This window comes from Stegostoma tigrinum, chromosome 2, assembly GCF_030684315.1.
Source record: "Stegostoma tigrinum isolate sSteTig4 chromosome 2, sSteTig4.hap1, whole genome shotgun sequence".
Taxonomy (NCBI): Eukaryota; Metazoa; Chordata; class Chondrichthyes; order Orectolobiformes; family Stegostomatidae; genus Stegostoma; species Stegostoma tigrinum.
The window spans coordinates 94,117,770-94,143,940 of record NC_081355.1 but is presented as its reverse complement, the minus strand read 5'-3'; the positions used below and the strand labels follow the sequence as shown (position 1 = coordinate 94,143,940).

Here is a 26,171-nt window from a genome sequence, read left to right as displayed (position 1 = left end):
TGTATCTTCCCTAACAGCATGAAAAAGTAGTGAAAGTAGAGGAGATCCAGCAATTTTCTTTGCTTTGACCTATTCTTTGCAATGTAAAACTTCAGCCAGGATTTGGGACCAGAATAGTAACTCCATGAACTGGGAGTTTCCTGAGACTGAAAAGTGTGTGCAAAATGCAGGTTTTCAAATGAACTTGCAGGTCCCCCAAAATGAGCCGCCCAGGATACAAAATTTTGACAGGTCAGCTTGCTTGTTCTGAGAGGCTGGTATGACCCTGACCAGGGTCAAGATACCATGGTAAAATCTCTATGCATCATTTCACTCACATGTGCAAGTCGGTAATGTGACACGCCAAAGCCATGCTTTCATTCATAGATGGTATGAAACATGTGACCCACTGATCCCATAAGCCCTCACAAGATTTTAGGCAAATGGCATTCAGTATTGCACAGCATAGCTTTTAAATCCTCATGGCCATGAGCCAAGGGATTTCACAGCCAGGTTTAACGTAGCTACCTTATCCATGTGTTTTCCTAAAGTTGGCACATCACGATGCATAGCTCTTTTATTCTTTCCTTCAGATGTGATCAGATGGTATAATTTATATTGTGCAACAACAGTAAAAATACTGAATGTATTGATTTTTGGATCATTGTTGTTTCAAAATTTAAAAAAGGATTCTGCATAACTGATTGTCATTGTTTTTCACTGTTGTTTGCTGGTGATAGGACATAATTGAATTCTGCATTGCTCACAAATGAACTGATAAGGCTTATTGCTGGAGAACAATGGATAGTATTCGCTACTGAATGCTATGAGGTGAAGCATTCAGCAGAGTTTGCATTCCCAGTTTCCAATGCCAATGTCAGGATGAAATGGGCCATTTTCCCTTTGCCGTAATATTCTTGGAATGAAACTGTCACATTGTGTGGTACGTTTTTGGGGCATTTAAAACTAAACAGTGCCGTAATGGATTTGGACCTACTGGCAGAGCCTAGGGTTATAAGGGCCTGCTTGTAGGGGTTGCAGTGCATGAGTAGGAGAAAGCCCACTGAGACTGGATCAGGGGTAAGGTCATTGTACTTGGGTTGGGGTGGGGTCACATTGCTTGGGACAGGGACTGGTTCTCTGTGCTGGGGTCAGGTATTGGATTGCTGTGCTTGGGTCAGGGTTGGGTCACCGTGCTCGGGTCAGGGGTAAGATTGCTGAGTTCGGGACAAGGGTGGATTCTCTGGGTTTGGATCGGGGTCGGGTTGCTGTTCTCAGGTCAGGGTTGGGGTCACTGTAATCTTGTCAGGAGTGGGGTTGTTGTGCTGGGTCAGGGGTGGGGTCACTATGCTTGGGTCAGGAGTGGGGTCACTAATCTTGGTACAGGGGTGGGGCCACTGTGCTTGGGATAGGAGCGTGGTCATTGGGCCATTTGGAACAGGGATGGGGTCACTATGTTCGAAACAGGAGAGGGGTCGCAGTACTCAGAACTGGTGTGCTCGGGATGCGTGGGGCTGCTCTGCTTGGGACAGAGGTTGGCTCATTGTGCTTGGGATGGGTGGGGCCACAGTGCTTGGGACACGTATGGGGCTGCTGGTCATAGGTCTCTTGACTAATCAACCTCACCATTCTTCTTATAAATTTTACATACTTCTATCAGGTTTACCCTCAGCTTCCAAAGCTGAAGCAAAAACAATTGAAATTTGTTCAAGCTCTCCTTAAAGCCACTTCACTCCAATCCGGGCTACATCCTGTCAACAAAGCCTCTTTCCTATTGTGTGACAACCAGAACTGTGCACAATACACCAAATGTGACTTAAGTTTTATACAGCTGTGACGTGACTTGACAATTTTTATATTCAGTGCCCCAATTGGTGAAGTCAAGCATGCTGTGTGCCTTCTTTACCTACTTATCCACTTGTGTTGCCACTTTCAGGGAGCTATGGACTTGCCCCCCACAAATCCCTCTTTATCTCAAAGTTCCTAGAGGTCCTGCCATTTACTCGATAGTCTCCTCTGATATTTTGACCTTGCAAATGCATCATTTCACACTGATCTGGATTAAACTCCAGCAAGCCTTTTTCTACTCAAAGTTCCAACTGATCTGTATCCTGCAGTATCCTTTGACAACTTTCCTCACTATTCACAACTCCATCAATTTTCATGTCATCTGCAAACTTACTAATCAGACCACCTACATTTTCATCCAAATATATATAATATTACAAAGGACAGAGATCGCGGCACTGATCATTGTAGAATACTATTGGTTGTGGACCTCCTGTCAGAAAAACATCCCTCAACAACTATCCTTGTGTTCCTTGACCAAGCCAATTTTTTTATCCAACTTAGCAGCTCACCTTGGATCTCATGTGTCTTAATCTTCTTGACCAGCCTACAATGAAGAACCTTATCAAATGCTTAAAGTCCATGCATACTACATCCGCTGCCCTACCCACATCAATCATCTGTGCCACTTCCTTGTAAATCTCAATCAAATTTTGGAGACAAGACCTCCCCAGCACAAAGCTACCCTAACCATCCCTAATAAATCCATTATTTTTTAAATGCAAATAAATCCTGTTCCTAAGAATCCTCTCCAATAATTACCCTATCAATAGATATAAGGCTCACCAGCCTACAATTTCCTGGATTACTCCGTTGCCCGCCCGAAACAAAAGAACAGTATTGGCTATTTTCCAGTCTACAGGGACCTAGCCTGGGGCTAAAGAGGATACAAAGATCGATGTCATGACCCCAGCAATCTCTTCCCTCACCTTCCTTAGTATCCTGGGATAGATCTCATCTATAAATCCCCAGGGATTTATCTACCTCAGCATTTATCAAGACACCCAACAGCTCTTCCATCTTCATATCGACTTGCCCTAGAATATCAATATACCCCTTCCTATCGATGTCCTTCTTCTTGGTGAATACTGATGCAAAGTTCTCATCAAGGACCTCACTCACTTCCACTGGCACCAGGCAGAAGTTCCTTCCTTTGTCCTTGAATGGACCTGCCCTTTCCCTAAACACCCTCTTGCTCCTAATATTTGTACAAAATATTTTGGGATTCTCCTTAATCTTACTTGCCAAAGACATTTCATAGCCCTTTTGCCCTCCTAATTCCTTGTTTAAATTCTTTCTTACTTCCTTCATATTCGAAACCTTACATATGCTTTTCTTTCAGTTTGAGTAAACTTGCAATATCTCTTGAAATCCAGTGTTCCCAAATCCTGCCATCCTTTCCTTTCTTTCTCACAGAAATGGGCTGGTGCTGAACTCTAATTAACTGGCCTTCAAAAAACTCCCACGGTTCAGATGTGGATTTACCTTCAAACAGCCATACCCACTCTAATTTCTATGGGTTCTGCCTAATTTTGTTGTAATTTGCCTTCCCCCAATTCAGAACTTCCACCTGAAGTGGAAATCAATTATGTTAAAATTACACAAGAAATTTGCTCTTCTGTCTTTAAAAATTTAAATATTTTAGTAAAGGATGCAGGAATAAAGGATGAGGAATGTAATAAGCTCAAAGAAAAAAAGTGATATTTGTATGAAATGTCAAAAGGCACCATCACAGCTTATTGTAAGCCTGCCTTTAATAAGAGATTTGAGCAAGGTAATGAACATGCTGTTAAAAGTATGGGATTAAGAATAAAAGAATTTCCATTTTACATAATAACGAAATTTTTGATAGTCAAAAATAATACATGATGGACAGAGACAAGGCATGGACCGCCACAAAAATTTCTCACTGATAATGAAAGGAGGTTCGCCAATAATTAATTCAGAAACATGTGTGCAGGTATGAACAAAATAATTTTGAACCATGTAGTTGTCAATGAAATGCTTCATAAAATTTCAGCCAAACTGTAAATTATCACTTGCACTATTGGGGCTGTACGTGGTAAGAATTTGTTGCAGATGGTGGAGGATGTGGTCCATGTTAGTTAGTTTTTCATAGGAATCCTAAAGTTCTGTCAGTAATAAGAGGTCAGCCCCAGCTTAGGAAGGGGCTACAATTAGTTGTGGTTTTTCAGAGAATTTGAATATGCTGCACGCTAGCAGATAAAAGCTTCCATTAAAGCCGAAATCTCAGGAAGAATTTGGTGCTGTTTAAGATATATATTGCGGAATATGGTTCGTTATAAGAAAGGGATGGTAAGAATGGAGAGACCCAGAGAAGGTTATTAGTGAAAATGGAAAAATAATTGTTCACCTTGGGAATCTGACTGTTCGGGTACATCAAAATTGCATGATATGTCCTAGAAATTTGTAGATTTAAATTGGTTATAGAAAATGGTAAGGAGCCAGGAACTTCTCATACCTAAAAATTGCGCAGCGATGATGATCAAACTGCCATAGTCTAAAGTAAAACAAAGAACTACAGATGCTGAGATCTGGCATTTTTGAATGTACTGGATGGAAATCAGGCAGAATTGGCAAAGTGTCACTTTGCATCAGCAGTCTTATTTTGAAAATGCTATTCGTCGAAGTAGGCTTCATAAAAAGTATCTTGTAAAACTGAAATACAGGAATTGGAAAGTATAGCTGGAAAGCTGAATTTCCTAGGCATCCAACCAAGGCAAGATGCCAATTTTGAAGTATTAGAGTTCAGTATAATTATAAAAAGTCCCAAGGCAAACAAAACATTGAAAAATTAACAATAGAGCACTGTTTTCAAATTTTCATCATCAGATGATGCCAGTAAGATGAAATTTGTTTTTAGTGATGTTTCTTATGCAAATCTCTGTGATGGGTCCTCAAGTTCAAGAGCATTTGTAATTTTTTGGGGGTGAAAGAGAGCTAAATTTTGCCTTTTAGCTTAGAAAACTAAAATGATCAGAAGAGCAATAAAAAAGACACCATAGCTGTGGAGACTGTTACTCTTCATGAGATATGATTTTTACCCTAAAGTGTTGGAAGAAATTCTAAAAAGGGGTTCAGCAAGCAATACCCATTGAGGGCTATATTGATAATTTATGTTGAGATAATTCAACAAAATGTGTGAATGAAAAGACTGAGGATCAATATTGCAGATTTAAAATAGATGCTGAAGAATGGAGAGCCAAATGCTGAATGTGTTTAGGTCATGCCACATGCAAACATATGGACTACCTCAGTATCTGCTGAGTTGTGAATAATGCAGAACAATCTGAAAATTAACATTTGACCTTATGTTGAAAGGTCAGATGTTCAGTATCAAACATTATCATACATTGCCATGGCACATGCAAGTACAAATTGTTTCACAAATTTAAATGAGAAAAGATGAGACATGCCTGGGCTTCTGATCTTAATTTCCAAATATGTGTGGGCTCAGAAAGTTGATGGTAAGGACTTGCACCAGTGCCTTCCACTGATCAAAAAGATCGAAGGTGCAAGGCAAGATGAAAACTGAGCTGAAAATAGATCGTAATTACTTTTAAGAGATAGTAGGAACTACTTCAGAAATCTGAAGAAGGGTCTAGACCCGAAACGCCAGCTTGCCTGCTCCTCTGATGCTGCTTGACCTGCTGTGTTCATCCAGCTCTACAATTATTATCTTGTAATCACTTTTAACTTATGTTTGAGAGTGGAGTTCTTCAGACAGTGTGTGCTAGATAAATGTGCAGGGCTGCTCTCTTCTGCAGTAATTTCCTAAACCAAACCCTCCCACATGACAGAATTGCATCAGGAACCTGAAGAGTGTTCCTTCCATAGTTTAATATTTTCTAGTACTTAATAAAAGCTAATAGTTTAGAAAAACTGCTCCAAAGAATATCTCCAACAATTCCAACCAGTATACAACAGAATCACTTTTTTGATTGGGGATTCATAACACAGCTGAGTCCTTCTCACCTGGAAGCTAGTTAACAGCTAATTTATCAAAATTGTGATAATCCAGACCAGCCAAATTTATGTTGTATTTTGGCTGGGCACCAGCAATTTGTTTGGCACTAAATTTGAGATCCCAGGTACTTGGTAAGAGAAGAGCCACAAGATTCCACAGTTGTGAACCAACAAACGTCATGTTCCTATACAAAGCGTAATGCTAACACAATCTACAATATGTAAACAAGTTGTACCAAAACAGCCAGAATTCACATGAGGTAGATATGGATAAGAAGCAAACTGTGGGTAAAAACTCCACAGAACACATTAAATAGCAATGTGTTCAAAACAGATTTCACAGTTTCCTCAGAACCCAACCCCATTACTCTGATGCTCGTGATACTGTGGCTCACCACATCTTATTGAAATTATGTGTCTACTGCAAGAGATTACAATTCATCACTCTCAAAGGTCTGGCTCTGGAATGCCTTCCAAATCCATTCTAACATGGACTCTCTCAATGACTGGTCATGTCCTGGTACTCCACTGTCTTTTCTTCGGATTGTTCTCCTGGATTCTGAACTCAAGAATGATGTCCAGCAGAGGAGCATACTTCCAGTTTGCTTGCAGAGAGCTAGTATCACCAAGCTGGTACAATCCCTGCATTTCTCTGAGCTGTAGTACGCATTCTATCTTCACCCTTAATCTCAGCTCCCTGAATTTTTCATGGCTCACAGGCATCTGAGTCCCAGCTCCCAGGGCTTTTCCTGAGCCCTAAACCCAAACCTTGGCTGCATTAATAATTCCCAGGACTTCTCTGAGTTCTAACTGCTCAACATTTGACAACTGTTACTGTCTCACACTGCTACTTTGCAGTAAATCAACAAATGGTGCCTCTACATATAGGATACTGCTGTCTAGCCAAAAAGATTGTTTGCCTACCACACAAATGAGTATTGTGATGTGCGTTTCATTGCTGGTGTGATGCCAGTTATGTTGGTCATATGGCCCAATGCCTAGTATACCATAACAAACAACATAGCCCATTGATCATTTGCAATGGGGAGTATGCCGATTTGAGATCACTCAGCCTGTGCAGGCAAACCACAGAACACCATGTCCAACATTAGATGTGATACAAATGATTGACTAATGGGTAATGTCTATGAATTTCATTGCCAGTACGATGCTTGGAATATTGGCCACATTTCCCAAAGACTGGTGAAGTTTATCGACTAGCATATCCTTTCGGCTGTTCACAATAGAGCCTTTTCAATTCTCACTTGTTAACTGCAGAGAACAGTGTCCATACCTGGATTATACTGACACCATTAGCACTCCATTTGTTTTAACTCATTCAACTTTTATGGCTTCCTGATTTTACCATATTCAGTTTGAATCACAGAATCCCTGCAGTGTGGAAGCAGCCCATTCGACACATCGAGTCCCCACTGACCCTCTGAAGAGCATCTCACTCCAACCACCTCCGTCCCAGTAACCCTGCAATTCCCATGGCTGATTTGACACATGCCAGACACTATGGGCCAGTTATCATTAGCTGATCCACCTAACCTGCACATCTTTGGACTGTGGGAGGAAACCAGGGCACCTGGAGGAAACCTGTGTAGACATGAGAATGTGCAAACTTCATACCTGTGGGTGGAATCAAATGCAGGTCCCGAGTGCTGTGAGGCAGCAGAGCTAAGCACAACTACCATGCCACCAACTCACCCAAAGTTTTCTCAGCGAAACTACAACTGTCATACATACAGCCTGCAAGAACTTCAAACCTGTTGGTCAATTGCAAAATCTGAGGCTCCTTTACTCCCACCTTATTGAATAAGTATCCAGATATCTTTTCCTATTCCTGATGTATTACAATATCAATAGCTTGGTCACCAGCTGAAAAATTCTGAACTGAAGCACCTCGAGCTACCTCACTTTAGCATAAATGTGGTTGCCATGGATTGCTGTGGCACTTAGGAAGTCCCACATGCTGCAGTGTGAAATATCACCAGTCCTGCCAGCTTTATTAATTAATGTTTTTCAATTAATTTCTTGTTCTTGTGCACACCTAACTCCCTTGATTCACCCATGTTCTGGCTTCACAGTCCATTCAGATATGCAAAATTGAGAAAACCTTGCATTAATACTCTGAAAAATACAGAAGTTTGTTAAAGCAGAGAGAGAAACCAGCTTAAGCTAATTAGTTTATCAAGTAGTTACATAAGTTGTCAGAGACCTTGTAAATCCAGTTTGAGCCTGACAGAAACTTTAATGACTTCTTTTAAACAATAGCTGGTCAGTTTAAAACAGTAAGTTTCAGTTTGTTTCTAAAAGCAAATATTAAACTTCAGAGAGAGAATTATGCTTAAGATCTGCTAACTCACTCAGCTCCTGGCTTTACATTCAGTGTTGATTCAATGCAGAATGACCTTGCGGCAGAGTGGTCATATCCCTACTTCTAGGTCAGATTGATGAAAAATATGTCGACTCAATTTAGATTTAAAGAAGGTAAAAGACAGCTCTTGCAAATCCTGCACTTAGTGGATGACCGTATAGGTTCAGGGTGGAAATGATTATAAGTGCATACTAGAATATCAGGAATTTCTTTGTCCAGTTAGAGTGCTGAAAGGTAAGCGTAGGAGATGTGTTTAGTGGTGCCATAATTTTGGAGGTGTGGAAATAGTAGAGGATGATTCATTAAATATGAGCGCTGATTTGGTGGAAAGTAAAGTCAGGAAACCCAATTATGCCTCTGGTCAGGAAGAAAAGGCTCAGAGTAGAAGCCAGATAAGGTTGAGGTACCTGTCAACCATGGTTTGGCAAAGGAAGCAGGAGAGTTATTCTTTGGTTAAGGAGAAAGTAAAATATATCAGAATTACAGGTGTACAAGATTGAGTTGTCAGAACAGATGTGATAGAGATAAAGAAACAGGAAGAACAGAATGTTGGTTTATAAGGAGTAGAATGAGATGAAAAGTAGTGGAAATAGTTGCGAGAAATTAATCAGATTTTAATGAATATTTGTTGGTAGGTAATTCCTGGCAGTGGAGACACTGAAATGGACAAAGGGAATGCTAAGAATCAACAATTGACCAGTTGAAGGTGAAATCAGAGTGAAAATCAGAGTGAAAGTCTTCCAGTTCAGAGTGAGAGCAAGAAATGGCAATAACACAATTGTCAATGAACTTGAAAAATTACTGACGGAGGGACGATCAAGTAGAACTGGAACAAGGCATGTTCCATATATCCCACAAAAAGGAAGACAGAGTTAGGACCGGTTCAGGTACCAATAGTGACACCTTTAATTTTGTACAAGTAAGTTAAAATGAAAGATGCTCAATGTGAGAACAGGTTTAACCAAGTGCAGAGGTCTCGTGTATTCAAACTGGTTGTCTTACTTGAAGGAAGAATCAGATGACCCTAAACCACACCTACTGGTGAATGGAGCTGTAGAGAAATTGTACTAGGAAACCTGATAGAAGTAAAGGTGAACAAGGGCCCTGGACATTTTTTATAGAATCCTTACAGTGTGGAAACAGACCCTATGGCCTAACAAGTCCACACCGAACCTTGGAACATCCCACCCAGATCCATTCCCCCATAATCCACCTAATCTACCCCTCCCTGAACACTATGGGCAATTTAGCATGGCCAATCCACCTAACCTACATATCCTTGGACTGTGGGAGGAAACCAGAGCACTCAGAGGAAACCCACGCAATACACAGGGAGAACGTGCAAACTCCACACAGACAGTCGCCAGAGGCTGGAATTGAACCCAGGTCCCTGGTGCCGTGAGGCAGCAGTGCTTGCCACTGTGCCACCCTGTGCTGACCTGATGTTAAATATCCAAGAGTCTTAAAAGAAGTAGCTGAAGTGTTGGTGGACACATTGGTGGTAATATTCCAAACTTTCCTAAATTTTAGAAAGTTTCTTAGCTGATTGGAAAGCTGCAAATGTAAGACCCATGCTTAAATCCAAGCTGCTCCACAAGTCTATTATAACTTGACTGATTAAAAAGTTTTGAGGGCTCTTGAGGTCATAGAAATTTACAGCACAGCAAAAAGCCGTTGGGTCCATTGTGTCTGTGCTCGTCAAAAATATCCATGTAACTATCCTCATCCCATTTTCTAGCACTTAGCCCAAAGCCTTGTATACCTTGACATAGGAAGTGCATATCTAAATACTTCTTAAATGTTACAAGGGTTTTTGCTTCGACTATCCTAACAGGCAGTGAGTTCTAGATTCTCACCACCCTCGAGGTGAAAAAGTTTGTCCGTAGAGCTCCTCTAAATCTTTCGCCCTTTCCCCTAAATCTATGTCCCCGATCATTCATCCCTCTTATGAAGGGAAAGGTTTCTTCCTGCGCCTTTTATTTATGCTCCTCATTGTTTTCTACATTTCAATCATCTTCTCTCTCAATCTCCTCCGCTCTAATGAAAACAATCCCAGTCTATCCAATCTCTCTTCATAATTAAAACTCACCAGTCCAGGCGGCATCCTATTAGATCTTCCCTGTATCCTCTTCAGTGCCATCTCATCCCTCCTAAAATGTGGATTGCAGAACTGCACACAGTACTCTAGTGCAACCTAACCAATGTTATATGCAGTATCAACCCATATCCTCCCTGCGCTTAAACTCTTGGCTAATAATGGCAGGTTTATGGTATGCCTTCTTAACTACTTCATCCACCTGTTCTGATACCTGCAGGAACCAGTGGACATACCCACCAATGTCTGTCTGACCCTCAGCCCTCCCAGGACCTACCATGGTGCAGTGATAGTGTCCGTACCTTTGAGCAAGGAGTTCTAGGTTCAAGTCACACCTGCCCCAGAGGTGTATCATCACATGTAAGAACAGGTTGAATTTTGATTTTGCCTTCTTCCTAAATTGCTGGGCATTTCTCCAGATGGCTGAGACCTCACTGATCTGGATGTGCAACCTCAGGCTGGCTGACAAGTTCTGGCATCATGACGTCATCTACCAATCCTGAAGGAAGAGGATGCCTTTTGTCTGTAACACCCCACTCACTAGGACCCCCGAGTCTTTTCCGACAAAACAGGGCACCAATTTCCTTTTGTCTGCCATGATGGGGCAAATGTCACAAACTATGCAGGGCAACTCCAGACTGATCATACTTGTCTAGGTATGCAATGACCTTTTAAACATGGCACCCATTACAGGAATACTAGGTCCATTCCAGGATATTTCAAAAATTTGGGTTCTTAGGAGTGAACCTTTGGCTTTGTGATATTACTCTTACCTGTGAGTCAGAGGATGTGAGATTCAAAGCAAGTTCCAGGTAGTCTTAATGACGAGAGATCCTGATCAAAAGTTTCCCATGATAGGCAGTGCTTATTATTCATTCTTTGAAAAATAATTGTATGGATGGTTTGATGGTGGATTTTTTTAAAATAACGAGGAGCTGGGTTTTTTTCCAAACAAAATAGAGCTTGATTTTTCCCCAGTAAGGGGTTGGCTACTGGTTGAGGAAAGGATCCAGAAGAAGAATGTGGAAACTGGTATTTGTGTTAACCTGCAAATTTACAATACAGCCCTTGCAAATCTTCAACAATTTTTTACTGCCTATTTCAAAATATCGATATCAGTCTGTTAAATATCCAGTATCCTAAACTGTGGGCTTGGTTACAGTCAGCTGCTTGGGGAAGTCAAGATAATAATCTTGTCCTCACAAGGCGTGTGGAACCATATTTCACCAAGCCCACAATTTATCTTGGCTCTTTCTGCCTGTTCTGGGCTGTTTTCTCTTGGATTGAGAGAAAGGAAGATACAAACAGAGATGAAGATGGATGGCACAGGTTGTAATTCTGGTGCAGGTGAAAGAAAAGTGGTGAGGTAAACCAATCAATTCACTCGGCAGCAAAGAGGTCATGTAAGGTTAATAGTGTGAGGTAAATAGGATGGTTGCGAATGAGTGAGTGAGAGATGGTATGTGCACTAGTGAGACTGGTAGGATATGAGCCTTTGTGAGAAGTGGGTGCAGTAGCAGAGATTTATTAAATGTGAGGTAGCAGAGAGCAGATGGTGGCACTTAACTTGGTGGAACATGAAAGGTCATTTGCCTTCTTCCTACACTGCTGGGCATTTCTCCAGACATCTGACCCAGGTGGACAACCTTAGACTGCCTGGTAAGTTCTGGTGTCATGACCTCATCTACCTATCCTGGAGGAAGAGGATGTCATTCTGATGCAACATCCCACCCACCACAGCCTCCGGGTCTTTGCCCACAATTTCCTTTTGTCTGCCATGTCGGGGCAAATGTCACAGACTATGTGGGGCAGCTCTGGACTGACAGTACTTATCTGGCTATGCAATGGCCTTTTAAGCATGGCGCCAGTGACAGGAGTACGGGAATGCAGGAAACTAGGTCCATTCCAGGATATCTCAGCAGCAGCATGTTCTTCTGTCTGTGGCATATAGTAGAATTGGGTTAGCTGCAGACAAGAGGAGGTGCTATATGGTCAAGGTGGTTAGTTAATAAGTGAGCTTGGAACAAAAGTTTTGCTAGGCCGCACGGAGAGAAATGGGACAAAAATTACACTTAGCCAAAATATCGTAAGACTCAGCTCACTGTTTTGAACATTATCTTTTGCCTCAGCATCTTCGAAAACCTTGCCAAGACTCATCTCTTTTCAACCAAAGATTTTGGAAATTTTTTCACTTCATGTCCTGAGGTCTTGTTTTCCTTAGGCCTGTTTGTGAAGCATTGTTTACACTAAATAAATCATATAAATATAAATTATTATTTATGTGAGCATTCCTGTTGTGCATATTCACAAAGATGTTATTTTACTATAGTGTTATTTGGGTTTATTTCCATTTAGGTCTCTATTCCAAGAAATACAGTGCAAATCAATGGAAGGTCACGTTCTGTACAAAAATCCAGCTGCTCAAGCCCATACATTTCTTGTTGATCAATGTTGGAAGTAATCACACAGTGGTCATTCAGAATACTTTCAAGAATACAGAAGAAGTGACAGAAACAAATATAGCTATATATGACAGTTCTGCATAATATATTTTTTTGTGCAAATGGGATATTTTCAGTAGAACTCAATAATGCTAAATATTTATTTAATCTTTACCTATACATTGATTGTACTATAGATACTTCCATTGTGAGAAGCCATTGTAAGCAGCTGGATCTCATACTTAATCCATACATAGTAAATGCTCTGTAATAAATTTTCACCAATTGAAGTGATCTCAAAGCAAAAGCTTATAAAATATTATTGGATAGTTGCTCTGGGCATAGTTTGTGCCAATTCTGCCAAAAGTTATGTTCTTTTTTAAATCTTTCAGTTGCAGCCTTGTCATTGAATTCAAATCTTGTTGGAATTTAATGATAAATATTTTCATTGCCAGTACTTACCAAGTGTCCAATGTAAAATATAACTTAAATTTGTTAATTTGTATATATTTACACACATACAAACAGTAATCTTAATTTGTACTTGCCTATGATAACTGATTTTTTTTTCTTTTGACAAAATGAGATTGAAAACTTGTCTTATAAATTTACATTTGAGCTGTTTTTCTATGAATGGTTTATGTGATTACTTGTTGGTAACATAAGAAATCATAGATATGACTTAACTGTCTCTGAAGAAAAAAGATGTAACTGATTCTATTTGATGTTTACATAATTATAACTAAATGTAATTTGTGCCATTGTTAAAATTTACATGATTAATAACATGCCCATTTTCTTAAAGGATAGTACAGAATTTTTGTTTATTATGCATGCTATTGTAAGAGCAAACCATTGAAAATGTAAGTACACAAAATAAAACCTTAGCCACACATTAACATTCATAAATTACAAGCAGGTACATTCTCTATTGCGTTATGTTGCAGTCCTACTGTCCCTAGTGCAATGAGTGGAACAGATTTGGCAGCTAAAAAAGTTTTAATCCTTGAAATGTATGAGACAGCAGCAGCAAGAGAATTGTATACTACAGTAATCCGAGATAACACGGTGTGAAGCTGGATGAACACAGCAGGCCAAGCAGCATCAGAGGAGCAGGAAAGCTTGACGTTTCGGGATGGGACCCTTCTTCAGAAATGGCTAATTGAAACAATTTTTGACAGAGGCGAAGGAATTGGGAATGGGGATGGCATTTTTACAGGAATGTGGGTGAGAGGAGGAATATTCCAGGTGGTTGTGGAAGTTGGTAGGTTTAAAATGGATATCGGTTTCTAGGTGGATGCCAGAGATGGAGACAGAGAGGTCCAGGAAGGAGAGAGAGGTGTCAGAGATGACCCAGGTAAACTTAAGGTTGGGGTGGAACGTGTTAGTGAAGTGGATGAACTGTTTGAGCTCCTTGTGGGAACACGAGGCGGTGCCGAAACAGTCATCAATGTAATGGAGGAAGAGACGGGGGACAGGGCCAGTGTAGCTTTGGAAGAGGGATTGTTCCACGTACCGTACAAAGAGGCAGGCATAGCTTGGGCCCATGCGGGTACCCATGGCCACCCCTTTGTCTGTAGGAAGTGGGAGGAATTAAAGGAGAAGTTGTTGAGGGTGAGGACGAGTTCAAATAAGTGGATGAGGGTATCAGTGGAGGGGGATTGGTCAGGTCAGTGGGACAGGAAGAAGCGGACAGCTTTAAGGGCATTGGCATGGGGAATGCAGGTGTATAGGGGCTGGATGTCCAGAGTGAAAATGAGGTGCTCGGGACTGGGGAATTGGAAGTTCTGGAGGAGATGGAGAGTGTGATTACTGCAGTAATCTGTTGTTTTGTGGTCAAATATATCTCTTATTTCTCCATCGTCATCCAAACAATTGGTAAAATCTAGTTCAATGAACAGTGTAAAAGAGTATGTCATAGCAGACCAAATGCACTTGTATACAGGGTGAACTGACAACACAGCAACATCTTTATTCTCAACGGAGAAATCAGTATGTTACAGAGAAAGCTAAATAGCTTTGTTAGACTGCCATATTAAGTTGTACATGTTTTCTTTATTTCATTCTTAGGACACAGTTGTCAGAGGCAAATTAAGCCCAGACATTGTTTTGGTGTTGCTCAAAATAGCATCCTCGGCCCAAAAATCTAACTGCTTCATCACCTGCTTCTCTCCATAATAAGGTCAGGAGCGGGAAAGTTAACTGATGATTGCACATTGTTCATGACGATTCTCTTTTCCCCAGATAATCAAATACTCGTGCTCAATGCTGATTGTGGGCATGAAGTGCCTGTGACATAATGACTTCTCAAGGCTCTTCACAGCAGGGTTACCTGATAAAACTGGACATTGACCCACACCAGATATTAAAATAGCTAGGTTTTAAAGATAATATTACAGGAGAAAAGGTAGGTATATAAGTTTAATGGGGAAATTCTAACATTTGGGTTCAGGCAACTGAAGCACAACAAACAGTGGTAGAGTAAAGGAAATTGTGACGCTCAAGATGCCATAAATGGAAAAATGTAGAATTCCTGGACTACAGTAAGGCTCTACACAGTTAGAAAAATTCAGACATGATATGGCCATGAATGAATTTGATTACGAGAATGAGATAATTATGTTTAAAACATTACCTTCAGCACCATTGTAGTTGTGAGCACTATTGGCAGTACGGCCTCATTTTCAAAACCATTATCTCCCACATCACTCTTTGAGCTACACCTCTCATCCATTGACCCCATGCTATGTTATTAGCTCAGATAACAAGTCAGAGATTATATTTTGATTATGTTTTGAAATTCTGCATTTTAATTTGAACTCCAATTCTTAACCTATCTCAGCAGAATATTATTTCTAGTTTTACTTTGCCATTGATTCCAACCTACATGGACCACAAGAACTGGATTTTCCCGAACCCCATCTGCAACCACAAGGAAATCTCTCTAACTCTTGACAATGCTTATGCAATACAACCTTAGATCACAAGGGGTAAAGCTGGATGAACACAGCAGGCCAAGCTGCATCAGAGGAGCAGGAAGGCTGACGTTTCGGGCCTAGACCCTTCTACAGATCCAGCTCTACACCTTGTTATTTCAGATTCTCCAGCATCTGCAGTTCCTACTATCTCTGAAACAAACTTAGATCTCTTGGTTGTGACTATAGAAAATGTTATTCATTTCACTGGCTACACTGTTCTCTACCATTATCATTGTGATATTCCATTTCACTCCTCTCAGCTGAATGGCTTTCTGTATTGTTGTGTCAGTATGCTCATAGACACCACTCGCCCTTTAAACAACAGATTGCAAAAGCTTTGAACCTATTTGTCAAAGCCCAAGGGTAGAATCTTCCAGTCCTGGAGAAAGCATATGGTAATCTGAATTGGGTGTGAGTCAAATGTCAGATAATTGCTGGCAGGATAAAAATGTGACCTTAAAAGACAGGTCAGCTTTCCTGGCTATAGTTATTGAGAAGTCTATCTACATAGAACATTACAGCATGGTACAGGCCCTTTGTCCCTCGATGTTGTGCCGACCTGTCATACCAATCTCAAGCACATCTCACCTACGCTATTCCATGTACGTCCATATGCTTATCCAATGACGACTTAAATGTACCTAAAGTTGGCAAATCTACTACCGTTGCAGGCAAAGCGTTCCATTCCCTTACTACTCTGAGTAAAGAAAGTACCTCTGACATCTGTCCTATATCTTTCACCCCTCAATTTAAAGCTATGCCCCCTCGGGCTTGCTGTCACCATTCTAGGAAAAAGGCTTTCCCTATCCACCTTATCTAACCCTCTGATTATTTTATATGTTTCAATTAAGTCACCTCTCAACCTTCTTCTCTCTAATGAAAACAGCCTCAAGTCCCTCAGCCTTTCCTCATAAGACCTTCCCTCCATACCAGGCTACATCCTAGTAAATCTCCTCTGCACCCTTTCCAAAGCTTCCACATCCTTCTTATAATGCGGTGACCAGAACTGTACGCAATACTCCAAGTGCGGCCTCACCAGAGTTTTGTACAGCTGCAGCATAGCCTCTTGGTTCCAGAACTCGATACCTCTATTAATAAAAGCTAAAACACTGTATGCCTTCTTAACAGCGCTGTCAACTGGGGTGGCAACTTTCAAGGATCTGTGTACATGGACACCGAGATCTCTCTGCTCATCTACACTGCCAAGAACCTTATCATTAGCCCTATACTTTACCTTCCAGTTACTCCTACCAAAGTGCATCACCTCACACTTCTCTGCATTAAACTCCATTTGCCACCTCTCAGCCCAGCTCTGCAGCTTATCTATGTCTCTCTGCAATCTACAGCATCCTTGGTCACTATCCACAACTCCACCGACCTTAGTGTCATCTGCAAATTTACTAACCCATCCTTCTACGCCCTCATTCAGGTCATTTATAAAAATGACAACCAGCAGTGGACCCAACACCAACCCTTCCGGTACACCACTGGTAACTGGTCTCCAGGATGAACATTTCCCATCAACTACCACCCTCTGTCTTCTTTCAGCAAGCCAATTTCCAATCCAAACTGCTATATCTCCCATAATTCTATTCCTCCGCATTTTGTACAATAGCCTACTGTGGGGAACCTTATCGAACGCCTGGCTGAAATCCACATACACCACATCAACCGGTTTACTCTCATCTACCTGTTTGGTCACCTTCTCAAAGAACTCAATAAGTTTTGTGAGGCATGACCTTCGCTTCACAAAACCGTGCTGACCTTCCCTAATCAATTTATTCTTTTCTAAATGATTATAAATCCTATCCCTTATAACCTTTTCCAACACTTTACCAACAACTGAGGTAAGGTTCACTGGTCTATAATTACCAGGGTTGTCTCTACTCCCCTTCTTGAACAGGGGAACCACATTTGCTATCCTCCAGTCGTCTGGCACTATTCCTGTAGACAATGACGCGTTAAAGATCAATGCCAAAGGCTCGGCAATCTCCTCCCTGGCTTCCCAGAGGATCCTAGGATTAATCCCATCCGACCCAGGGGACTTATCCATCTTCACCCTGTGTAGGTTTTCTAATACCTCTTTCTTGTGAACCTCAATCCCACCTACTCTAGTAGCCTGTATCTCAGTATTCTCCTCGACAACATTGTCGTTTTCTAGAGTGAATACTGTTGAAAAATATTCATTTAGTGCTTCCCCTATCTCCTCTGACACCACATACAACTTACCACTACTATCCTTGATTGGTCCTAATCTTACTTTCGTCATTCTTTTATTCCTTAAATTCCTATAGAAAGCCTTAGGGTTTGCCCTGATCCTATCGGCCAACAACTTCTCATGTCTCCTCCTGGCTCTTCTGAGCTCTTTCTTTAGGTCTTTCCTGGCTACCTCTAGCCCTCAAGCACCCTAACTGAGCCTTCACACCTCATCCTAACATAAGCCTTCTTCTTCCTCTTGACCAGAGATTCCACCTCCTTCATAAACATACAGCTTCCTCCCTGCCTGACAGGTACATATTTATCTAGGACACACAGGAGTTTTTCCTTGAATAAGCTCCACATTTCTAATGTGCCCATCCCCTGCAGTTTCCTCCCCCATCCTATGCTCCCTAAATCTTGCCTAATCTCATCTTCTTGATGTGTTACACTTTCAGGAGGCTGTATGGTGGGTTGTTAAACAAGAACAAATATATTCCAAATCAAAAATAGACCAGAAGAGAAGAGGTAATTGCAATTACACATTATTTTTATTCACTTTCTAGAGTTTAAAAAATCTAGGGCAAAGTTGACTGCAATGTTTAAGTGAAAACATTTGCATATAAATAAATAGGCTACAGCAGTGTGTATTCTTAGAAGGTTAACATCTTAAAGCATATGCAAATTAATATAACGACTGCAGCCTTCAAATGCAGTGTTTCTAAAGAATAAAATGAGATGCAAATAGACAACCCCAATAACTTGGTAAATTGCTCTCTTGGATAGCATTATCCCTCTTATGTGTTTGCATCACTTTTAAAAATCTACACCAAAGCTTGCTTCCATTTCCTTAATTGAGAAATCAATTCCTTCAGACACCAGATTGCATATGAGACGTGCATATAGGGTGACCTAACTTCTTCCTAAATTTAAGTCAGGTACCAGTTGCTTTGTCCTTAATGCAATATTGTTATGGATTAGACCAAACCTTCTCAAAAAACATATCAAGGAGATAGCCTGGACCCTAACTTTTATTTAAAAGCAAGTGTGAGTCACTGCACACTAGATAAAATTTGATTGGTTTTAAGACAAATGCACTTTGTTCTTACAACATAGCTCAAACACAAGCAAAAGAAAGGGCAAAACTTTAACTCTATCAAAATACATATTTTTTAATTATTTAACTACTGCTTATCAAATGTTCCAATATTGTAGCAAACCGTATGCACACCCTTGGCAAAGGCATACTCAGCAAAACAGATTGCTGACATGATATATCTATGCTGGAAGAAAGAGAACAAAACACAAAAGAATGAGTCTATCTTTAGAGAGAAAGCTGTATCTAACAGCTTCACTCCAAAATCCCAACTTTAAAAATTGAAAGCAAAACTAAAACACTGGGTCTGTGTGAGCCTCTACACACTCTAGCTTCTTTTGTCAACTGTCAAAAAAAATCCAAAGCTTGTTACTTAGCTTTTCATGGAGCTGATACTTCTGCACTAGATTTACAATACCTTCCTTCAAGAGAAGCAAGAACAACTCCTTCTTAATAGCACATCGCATCATACCACCCCCCCTTAAAAATGAACCATTAATATAGAAAGATGATAAAATGTGAGGCTGGATGAACACAGCAGGCCAAGCAGCATCTCAGGAGCACAAAAGCTGACGTTTCGGGCCTAGACCCTTCATCAGACCCTCTCTGATGAAGGGTCTAGGCCCGAAACGTCAGCTTTTGTGCTCCTGAGATGCTGCTTGGCCTGCTGTGTTCATCCAGCCTCACATTTTATCATCTTGGAATCTCCAGCATCTGCAGTTCCCATTATCATTAATATAGAAAGATTGCTTCATCTTCAAAGACTTTAGTCTCACTTATTGGTATGCAAAATTATGTATATACTGTATATATATATGACATTAAATCAAAGCATGTACATGTTTAATACTACAGTCCATTTTATTCTATGTCCTTTTCCACTAAACATCTCCATCTTCCTCCGTCAAAGTCATGACAACACATTGGCAATTATGTTCTCTCATCCTGTCATGTATAATTTTCAGATTGAATGGCTGTAATAATAAACTCAACCTAAACAGTCTGGTATTTTTATCCTTAAATTTTTCTAAAAGTTTTGAGGGTTTATGATCAGTATATACAATTGTCTCAGATACATTACTGGCAACATAAATGTTGAAATTTTGCAACCCCATCACCAAATTCAAGGTCTTTTTCTTAATAATGGAATATATCTTTTGATGAATATTCAATTTTTGAGAGAAATACCCAATGCTCTTTTAGTCTTCATGTCATTTTCTTATAAGAGTACAGCACTAACACCCACATCACACATTGATAACCACCTTGAATAGCCTTGTGTAATTAGGTTCTGCTTTTATGGTCAATGCAGATTTAAGGCTGTCAGATCCCTTCTGATGTTTCTCTGCTGAAATTTTCTGCACTTCTCCAATGGGTCAGTCAATGGAGCAACCATGTTGCTAAAATTTGATATGGATTTTTTATAAAAAAGCACTCAGTCCCAGGAATCGTAGTACTTTCCACTTCACTGACAGCATTGTTTTTGCATCCCTGAGGCCATCTGACCATGTCCAATGCTAAGCCTGAGAACTTGATTTGAGCTTTTGCAAACTCACTGTTAACCAGGTTTATCACCAAGCCCACTTCCTGAAGTTGATTGAACAATTCTGCGAAACGTTCCAAGTGTTCCTTTCGTGTGTGACTAAAAACCACCAGATCATTGATGCATACCACACAATTGGGTAATCCCAAAATGACTTTACTGTTAATTTGTTTGAAATAACCCATTCTTTATATCAAATGACATGACTTTAAACTGATAAAGTTGACCACTGGCATGAAAGCCGAAATTTCCTTCACACTTTCAGATAAAGATGCTTGCCATTATTCTCTAAGTAAGTCCAACGTAGAAATATAAGTTGTTTGTCCCAACTTCTCGATATAGACTTCCATATATGGAACAGGATTTGAATTAGATTTTGTAACTGCATTGACTTTATGATAGGCCACACATTATTGTTGGGTCCCATCTGGTGTTGGCACCATTACTATGGATGAGTTCCATTTGCTCAACTCACTTCAATTATATTGTCTCTGAGCATGCTTACAATCTCTTTTTGTACTTGTGCCACTTTTAGAAGTTTAAGTCTGTACAGATGTGCTTAATTGGAATGTTTCCTATATTTACATTAAAAGTAATCAGTTTAGTGCTTCCTAGCTTATTCCCATATGTCGATCCATGTGATTGTAATAACTCTGGAAGGTAACACAATAATTTATCCCAATTATTGAGAACTCTTTCACTGTCCAATTTAGTTTGAGGAATGTCAAATTCAGAATCACCTGGATTTGCTTCTTTACTCCGAGTTGTAACAAGCAACACATTCTTCCTTTGGTTTCCTTCTATATCAATGTACTGTTTAAGCATATTCGCGTGACTCATTTTGTGAGTTTTCCTTCTAGCTGGCATTCTTATCAAATAATTTACCTCACTTAATTTCATTTTGATTTGATAGGCCCACTAAACCTTTAAAGGTTAACCTACCACTGGTAGTATCACTAACACTCTATCTCCACTAGTAAGATTATGTATTTTTGATTCTCTTGTCTGCTTCCTGTTTCATCACATGTTGTACTACTTTTAAATGCAGTCTGGCCAACTTCCCTTCTCTATTTAAACTCTCCCTAAAATTTGACACAAAGTCCAAATATGTAGTCTCTGAGCTCTGACTCAGCAATTTCTCCTTAATTAATTTTACTGATCTTCTCACCTCATGCCCAAAATAGAATGCCAATTGACTGAATTCAGTTGATTAATTAGGTGCACCCCTAATTGTAAAAAGTACAAAGGGAATTTCTTTATTTCAGTCCTCTGGATACTGCTGACTATAGGCCCTCAACATGGTCTTTATAGTTTGATGCCGCTGTTCTGATGCTCCCTGCAATTCTAGATAGTATGTAGTGGATTTGAATTCTATTATTCCTAAGCTATCCATACTTTCTTGAATGACTTTAGCGTAAAACTCAATCCTGGATCTGATTGTATCTCTGTGGGTTGTCCATATCTATTTTTAAAAAATGAGTAACTTGTACAATCCTTTTAGCTGTGATACTGTGTAATGGAATGGCCACTGGAAATCTAGTAGAAATATCCATTATGGTTAACAAATACTGATTCCCAATTTTTGTTTCAGGGAAGGGTCCTACATAATCAATTAAGTCTCTTAAGAATGGGTATTAAGGGTGTTGGTTTTATCACTGCTTGAGGTTTTCCTATTATCTGATTCGTGATATATCTGGCAATATTCAACCACATTCTTAAGAAGCATGAGGAAAGGATGGCAGGCTACACTAAAACTAGTGGTAAGTTGTTCCTCAAACATATTAACAATAAAACCATTAGCAAAGTACAGAACGGTGCCCATAAGGAGAAAGCGCACTGAAGGAAAGGGTATGGGAGAGGTACTAAATGAATACTTTGCTTCTGTCTTTACCAAATTAGAAAATGGTGACAATGGCCTGAAATGTGGGTATTGAGCAAATCAGCTGTAAAGTAATCAATAAAGAGGTACTAATAAGACTGTCAGCAGGCCAAGATGGATTACATCCCAGACTACTGAGAGAGGTAAGGAAGCAATTTGTTGAGCTGTTGACAGAAACCTTTCAGGCTCCTATGAATACAGGATTAATTCCAGGAAACTGGAGGATTACAAATATGAAGTAGTTGTTTAAGAGAGGGGCAAAGTACAACCCAGGAAACTACTGACCGGTCAGTTTGACATCAATAATTGGAAGACTGAGGGAGGCCATATTGCAAATAGGATATACATTTAAAGAAAAATAAGTTAATACTGGAAAGTCAACATGATTTTGTCAAAGGCAAATATGCCTGACAAATTTCATTGAGTTCCTTGACAAGGTGATACAGGCCTTGGTTGATGACAGTGATGTGGTTGATGTATATTTGGACTTTCAGGAAGCATTTGATACGATGCAACATGGCAGGTTGGTTAGCAAATTAGAAATGTTTGGGACTTATGGGTCCATGGCAACATGGATTAGAAGTTGGCGAACTGTTACAAATACAGGGTAGGTATAGATAGGCATTTCTTAGACTGGAGACTCATTGAAAGTTGTGTTCTCTAGGGATTGATTGGAACCCTTGTTCTTTCTGATTTACATCAATGATTTGAAGCTGGGTGTTGAGGGTAAAATCTCTAAATTTGCAGATGATACCATTCTAAGGACAATAGTGAATTACAATGATGATGCTGACTGACGTCAAAGAGACATTGATAACTTAGCCAAATGGTCAGAAAATTGGATGAATTTCAATATCAAGAAATGTGACATATAATACATTGTGGTAGAAGAAACACGGAGAGACAATACAGGCTCAATGGTACAGCTCTGTGGGGAGTACAGAAGCAGGTAGACTTTGGGGTACAAGTGCATAATTCCCTGAAGGTGACCAAGCATGTTGAAACAATTGTTAAGAAGGTTTATGGAATCCTTGGTTTTACAAGTAAAGGCATAGAGTATAAAAGCAATGAAGTGGTGCTACACCTCTAAAAAACATTAGTCAGACCACATTTGGGTATTGTATTCAGTCCTGGGTACCTTTTTTACAGAAGGATGTTAAAAGACAGAATGTAACAGCAATTTACCAGAATGATTCAAGGAATGAGGGATTTTAAATACAAGGGAAAATTAGAAAAATTGGGCTTGTTCTTGGAACAGAAAAGAATAAGGGGTGACTTGAGGTATTCAAAATTATTAACAATTTTGACAGGGCTAAAAAGGATATCCTATTTCTACTAGTTGGTATGTCAGTAACTAGGGGTCACAATTTTTCAAGGTGAGCCGCAAGAGAGCTGGAAATGAAATGAAAAAAAAACACCTGTTTACTTAGAGAATTGTTGGTCCAGAATGGACTGCCTAGAAGAGTGATGAAGGCATACTCCACAGATGGTTTCAAAATAGATCTGGAATTATATTTGAAAGAGATGAATTTAGAGGGCTACAGAGACAGGGATGGAGAATGAGACAAGTTGGGCAGCTTTTTCAGGAGCTGGCATTATTATGATGGATCAAATAACCTCCTTCTGAAATTAAAAATTCTATGATTCTATTCTAAGGTGGCAGCACAGTCATGTACAGTCAGGTGAAAGTTGCTGGAGAAGTCCTCAGTATTGATCCAGACCCCATGATGTCTAATGGCACCAGGTCAAACATAGAGTAAGAAATCTCTTGCTGATTACTATATAACAAACCCCTCTCCCCTCCTCAGCTGATGAAATAGTACTGCTCCATGTTAGACACTACTTAGCAGAAGCATGCAAGGTATCAAAGAAGAATAATGTATTCTGTGTAGAGAGCTTCAAAGTCCATGACCAAAGTATATCAACTTGATATACTAATCACTTGGTGAAATCCAAAAATATGTAGCTGCCAGACTGGGTCTGCAGTAGGTGAGGGAACCAACAGGACCTACTGAATCTTGTGCTCACCAATCTACCTGCCACTGATACATCCATCCATGAAAATATTAGTAAAAGTGATCAATGCACAGTCCTAATCCGAACATAGAACAGTAAAGCACAGTACAGGCCCTAAACCAAAGGTCTATCTAACCTCCACCGCTACCTTTTTTTAACATCCATATGCCTATCTAATAGCCGCTTAAATACCTCTAATGAGGCCGACTCCACTACCCTCTCCGGCAATGCATTCCACGCCCCTACCACTCTCTGAGTAAAGAACCTACCTCAGACGTCTCCCCGATAGCTACCTCCTTTCACTTTAAAACTATGTCCCCTCGTAAAAGCTACCACCACCCTAGGGAAAAGTCTCTGGCTGTCTACTCTATCTACGCCTCTGATCATTTTGTACACCTCTATCAAGTCACCTCTCATCCTTTGTCGTGCTAAAGAGAAAATCCCTAGCTCTCTCAACCTTTCCTCGTAAAACCTTCCCTCCATTCCGAGCAACATCCTGGTAAAGCTCTTCTGAACCTTTTCTAATGCTTTCACATCTTTCCGGTAATGAGGTGACCAGAACTGGACACAGGACTTCAGACATGGCCGAACCAGGCTTTTGTATAACTGGAGCATAACTTCACAGCTCTTGAACTCAATCCCTCTATTAGTGAAAGCTAACACGCCATATGCCTTCTTAACAACTCTATCCACCTGAGTGGCAGCTCTCAGGGAACTGTGAACATGAACCCCAAGATCCCTCTGCTGCTCTGCACACTGCCAAGAATCTTTCTGTTAACCCTGTATTCTGCTTTCAAGTTTGTCCTTCCAAAATGAATCACCTCATACTTTTCAGGGTTAAACTCCATCTCCCACTTCTCCGCCCAGCTCTGCATTCTATCATTGTCCCTTTGTAACCGAGAACAGCCCTCCGCACTGTCCACAACATGACCCACCTTCGTATCGTCTGTGAACTTGCTAATCCACCCTTCCAATCCTTCATCCAAATCATTTACAGAAGTCACAAATAGAAAAGGACGTAGAACAGATCCTTGTGGTACACCACTCGTAACTGAGCACCATGTTGAATATTTTCCGTCCACAATCACCCTTTGTCTTCTAAGGGTCAGCCAATTCTGAATCCAATCTGCACATTTCCCCCTATCCCATGCCTCCTTACCTTCTGCATGAGCCCACCATGGGGAACCTTATCAAATGCCTTACTTAAATCCATGTATACCACATCCGGTGCTCCATCTTCATCCATGTGTTTGGTTACCTCTTTAAAGAATTCACTAAGGTTTGTGAGGCATGATCTACCCCTCACAAGTCCATGCTGACTATCACGAATTAAACTGTGCCTTTCCAAGTGATCATAAATCCTGTCTCTCAGAGCCCTTTCTAATAATTTGCCTACAGCTGACATAAGACTAACTGGCCTGTAATTTCTAGGGTTATCCCTCTTCCCTTTTTTGAACAAGGGAATGGCATTTGCCTCTTTCCAATTTCCAGCAATTATAAAAAATCTTGGAGTTTTCCTTGATCCTTTCCACCAAGGTTTTCTCATGCTCCCTTATAGCTCTTCTAAGCCCTTTCTTTAGCTCCTTCCTGGCTAACTTGTAGAGCCTTTTCCTCTCGGGCCTTTTCCGTTCCTCTTTTCCTCAACCTTACATCAGCCTCCTTCTTCCTCTTAAGCAGTTGTTTGACCTCTCTTGAGAACCATGGCTCCCTCACTCAACCGCATCTTCTCT

The 26,171-nt window shown here is 40.3% G+C and overlaps 1 protein-coding gene across 10 annotated transcripts in view; it reads left to right on the top strand.

The window, feature by feature from the left end:
- The window catches only part of cobl (cordon-bleu WH2 repeat protein), a 308,135-nt gene extending 294,503 nt beyond the window's left edge, over positions 1-13,632 (top strand). For 9 of the 10 annotated variants that reach the window (XM_048552683.1, XM_048552656.1, XM_048552647.1 and 6 more), the window contains one exon: positions 12,648-13,632. In XM_048552683.1, coding sequence (XP_048408640.1) covers positions 12,648-12,737 — 90 coding nt within the window. In that variant the 3' untranslated portion in view covers positions 12,738-13,632. Of the gene's footprint in view, positions 1-8,832; positions 8,928-12,647 lie in introns of those variants that run through there. The other variant, XM_059655635.1, reaches the window with a different exon arrangement.
- The last annotated feature ends 12,539 nt before the right edge of the window (positions 13,633-26,171 follow it).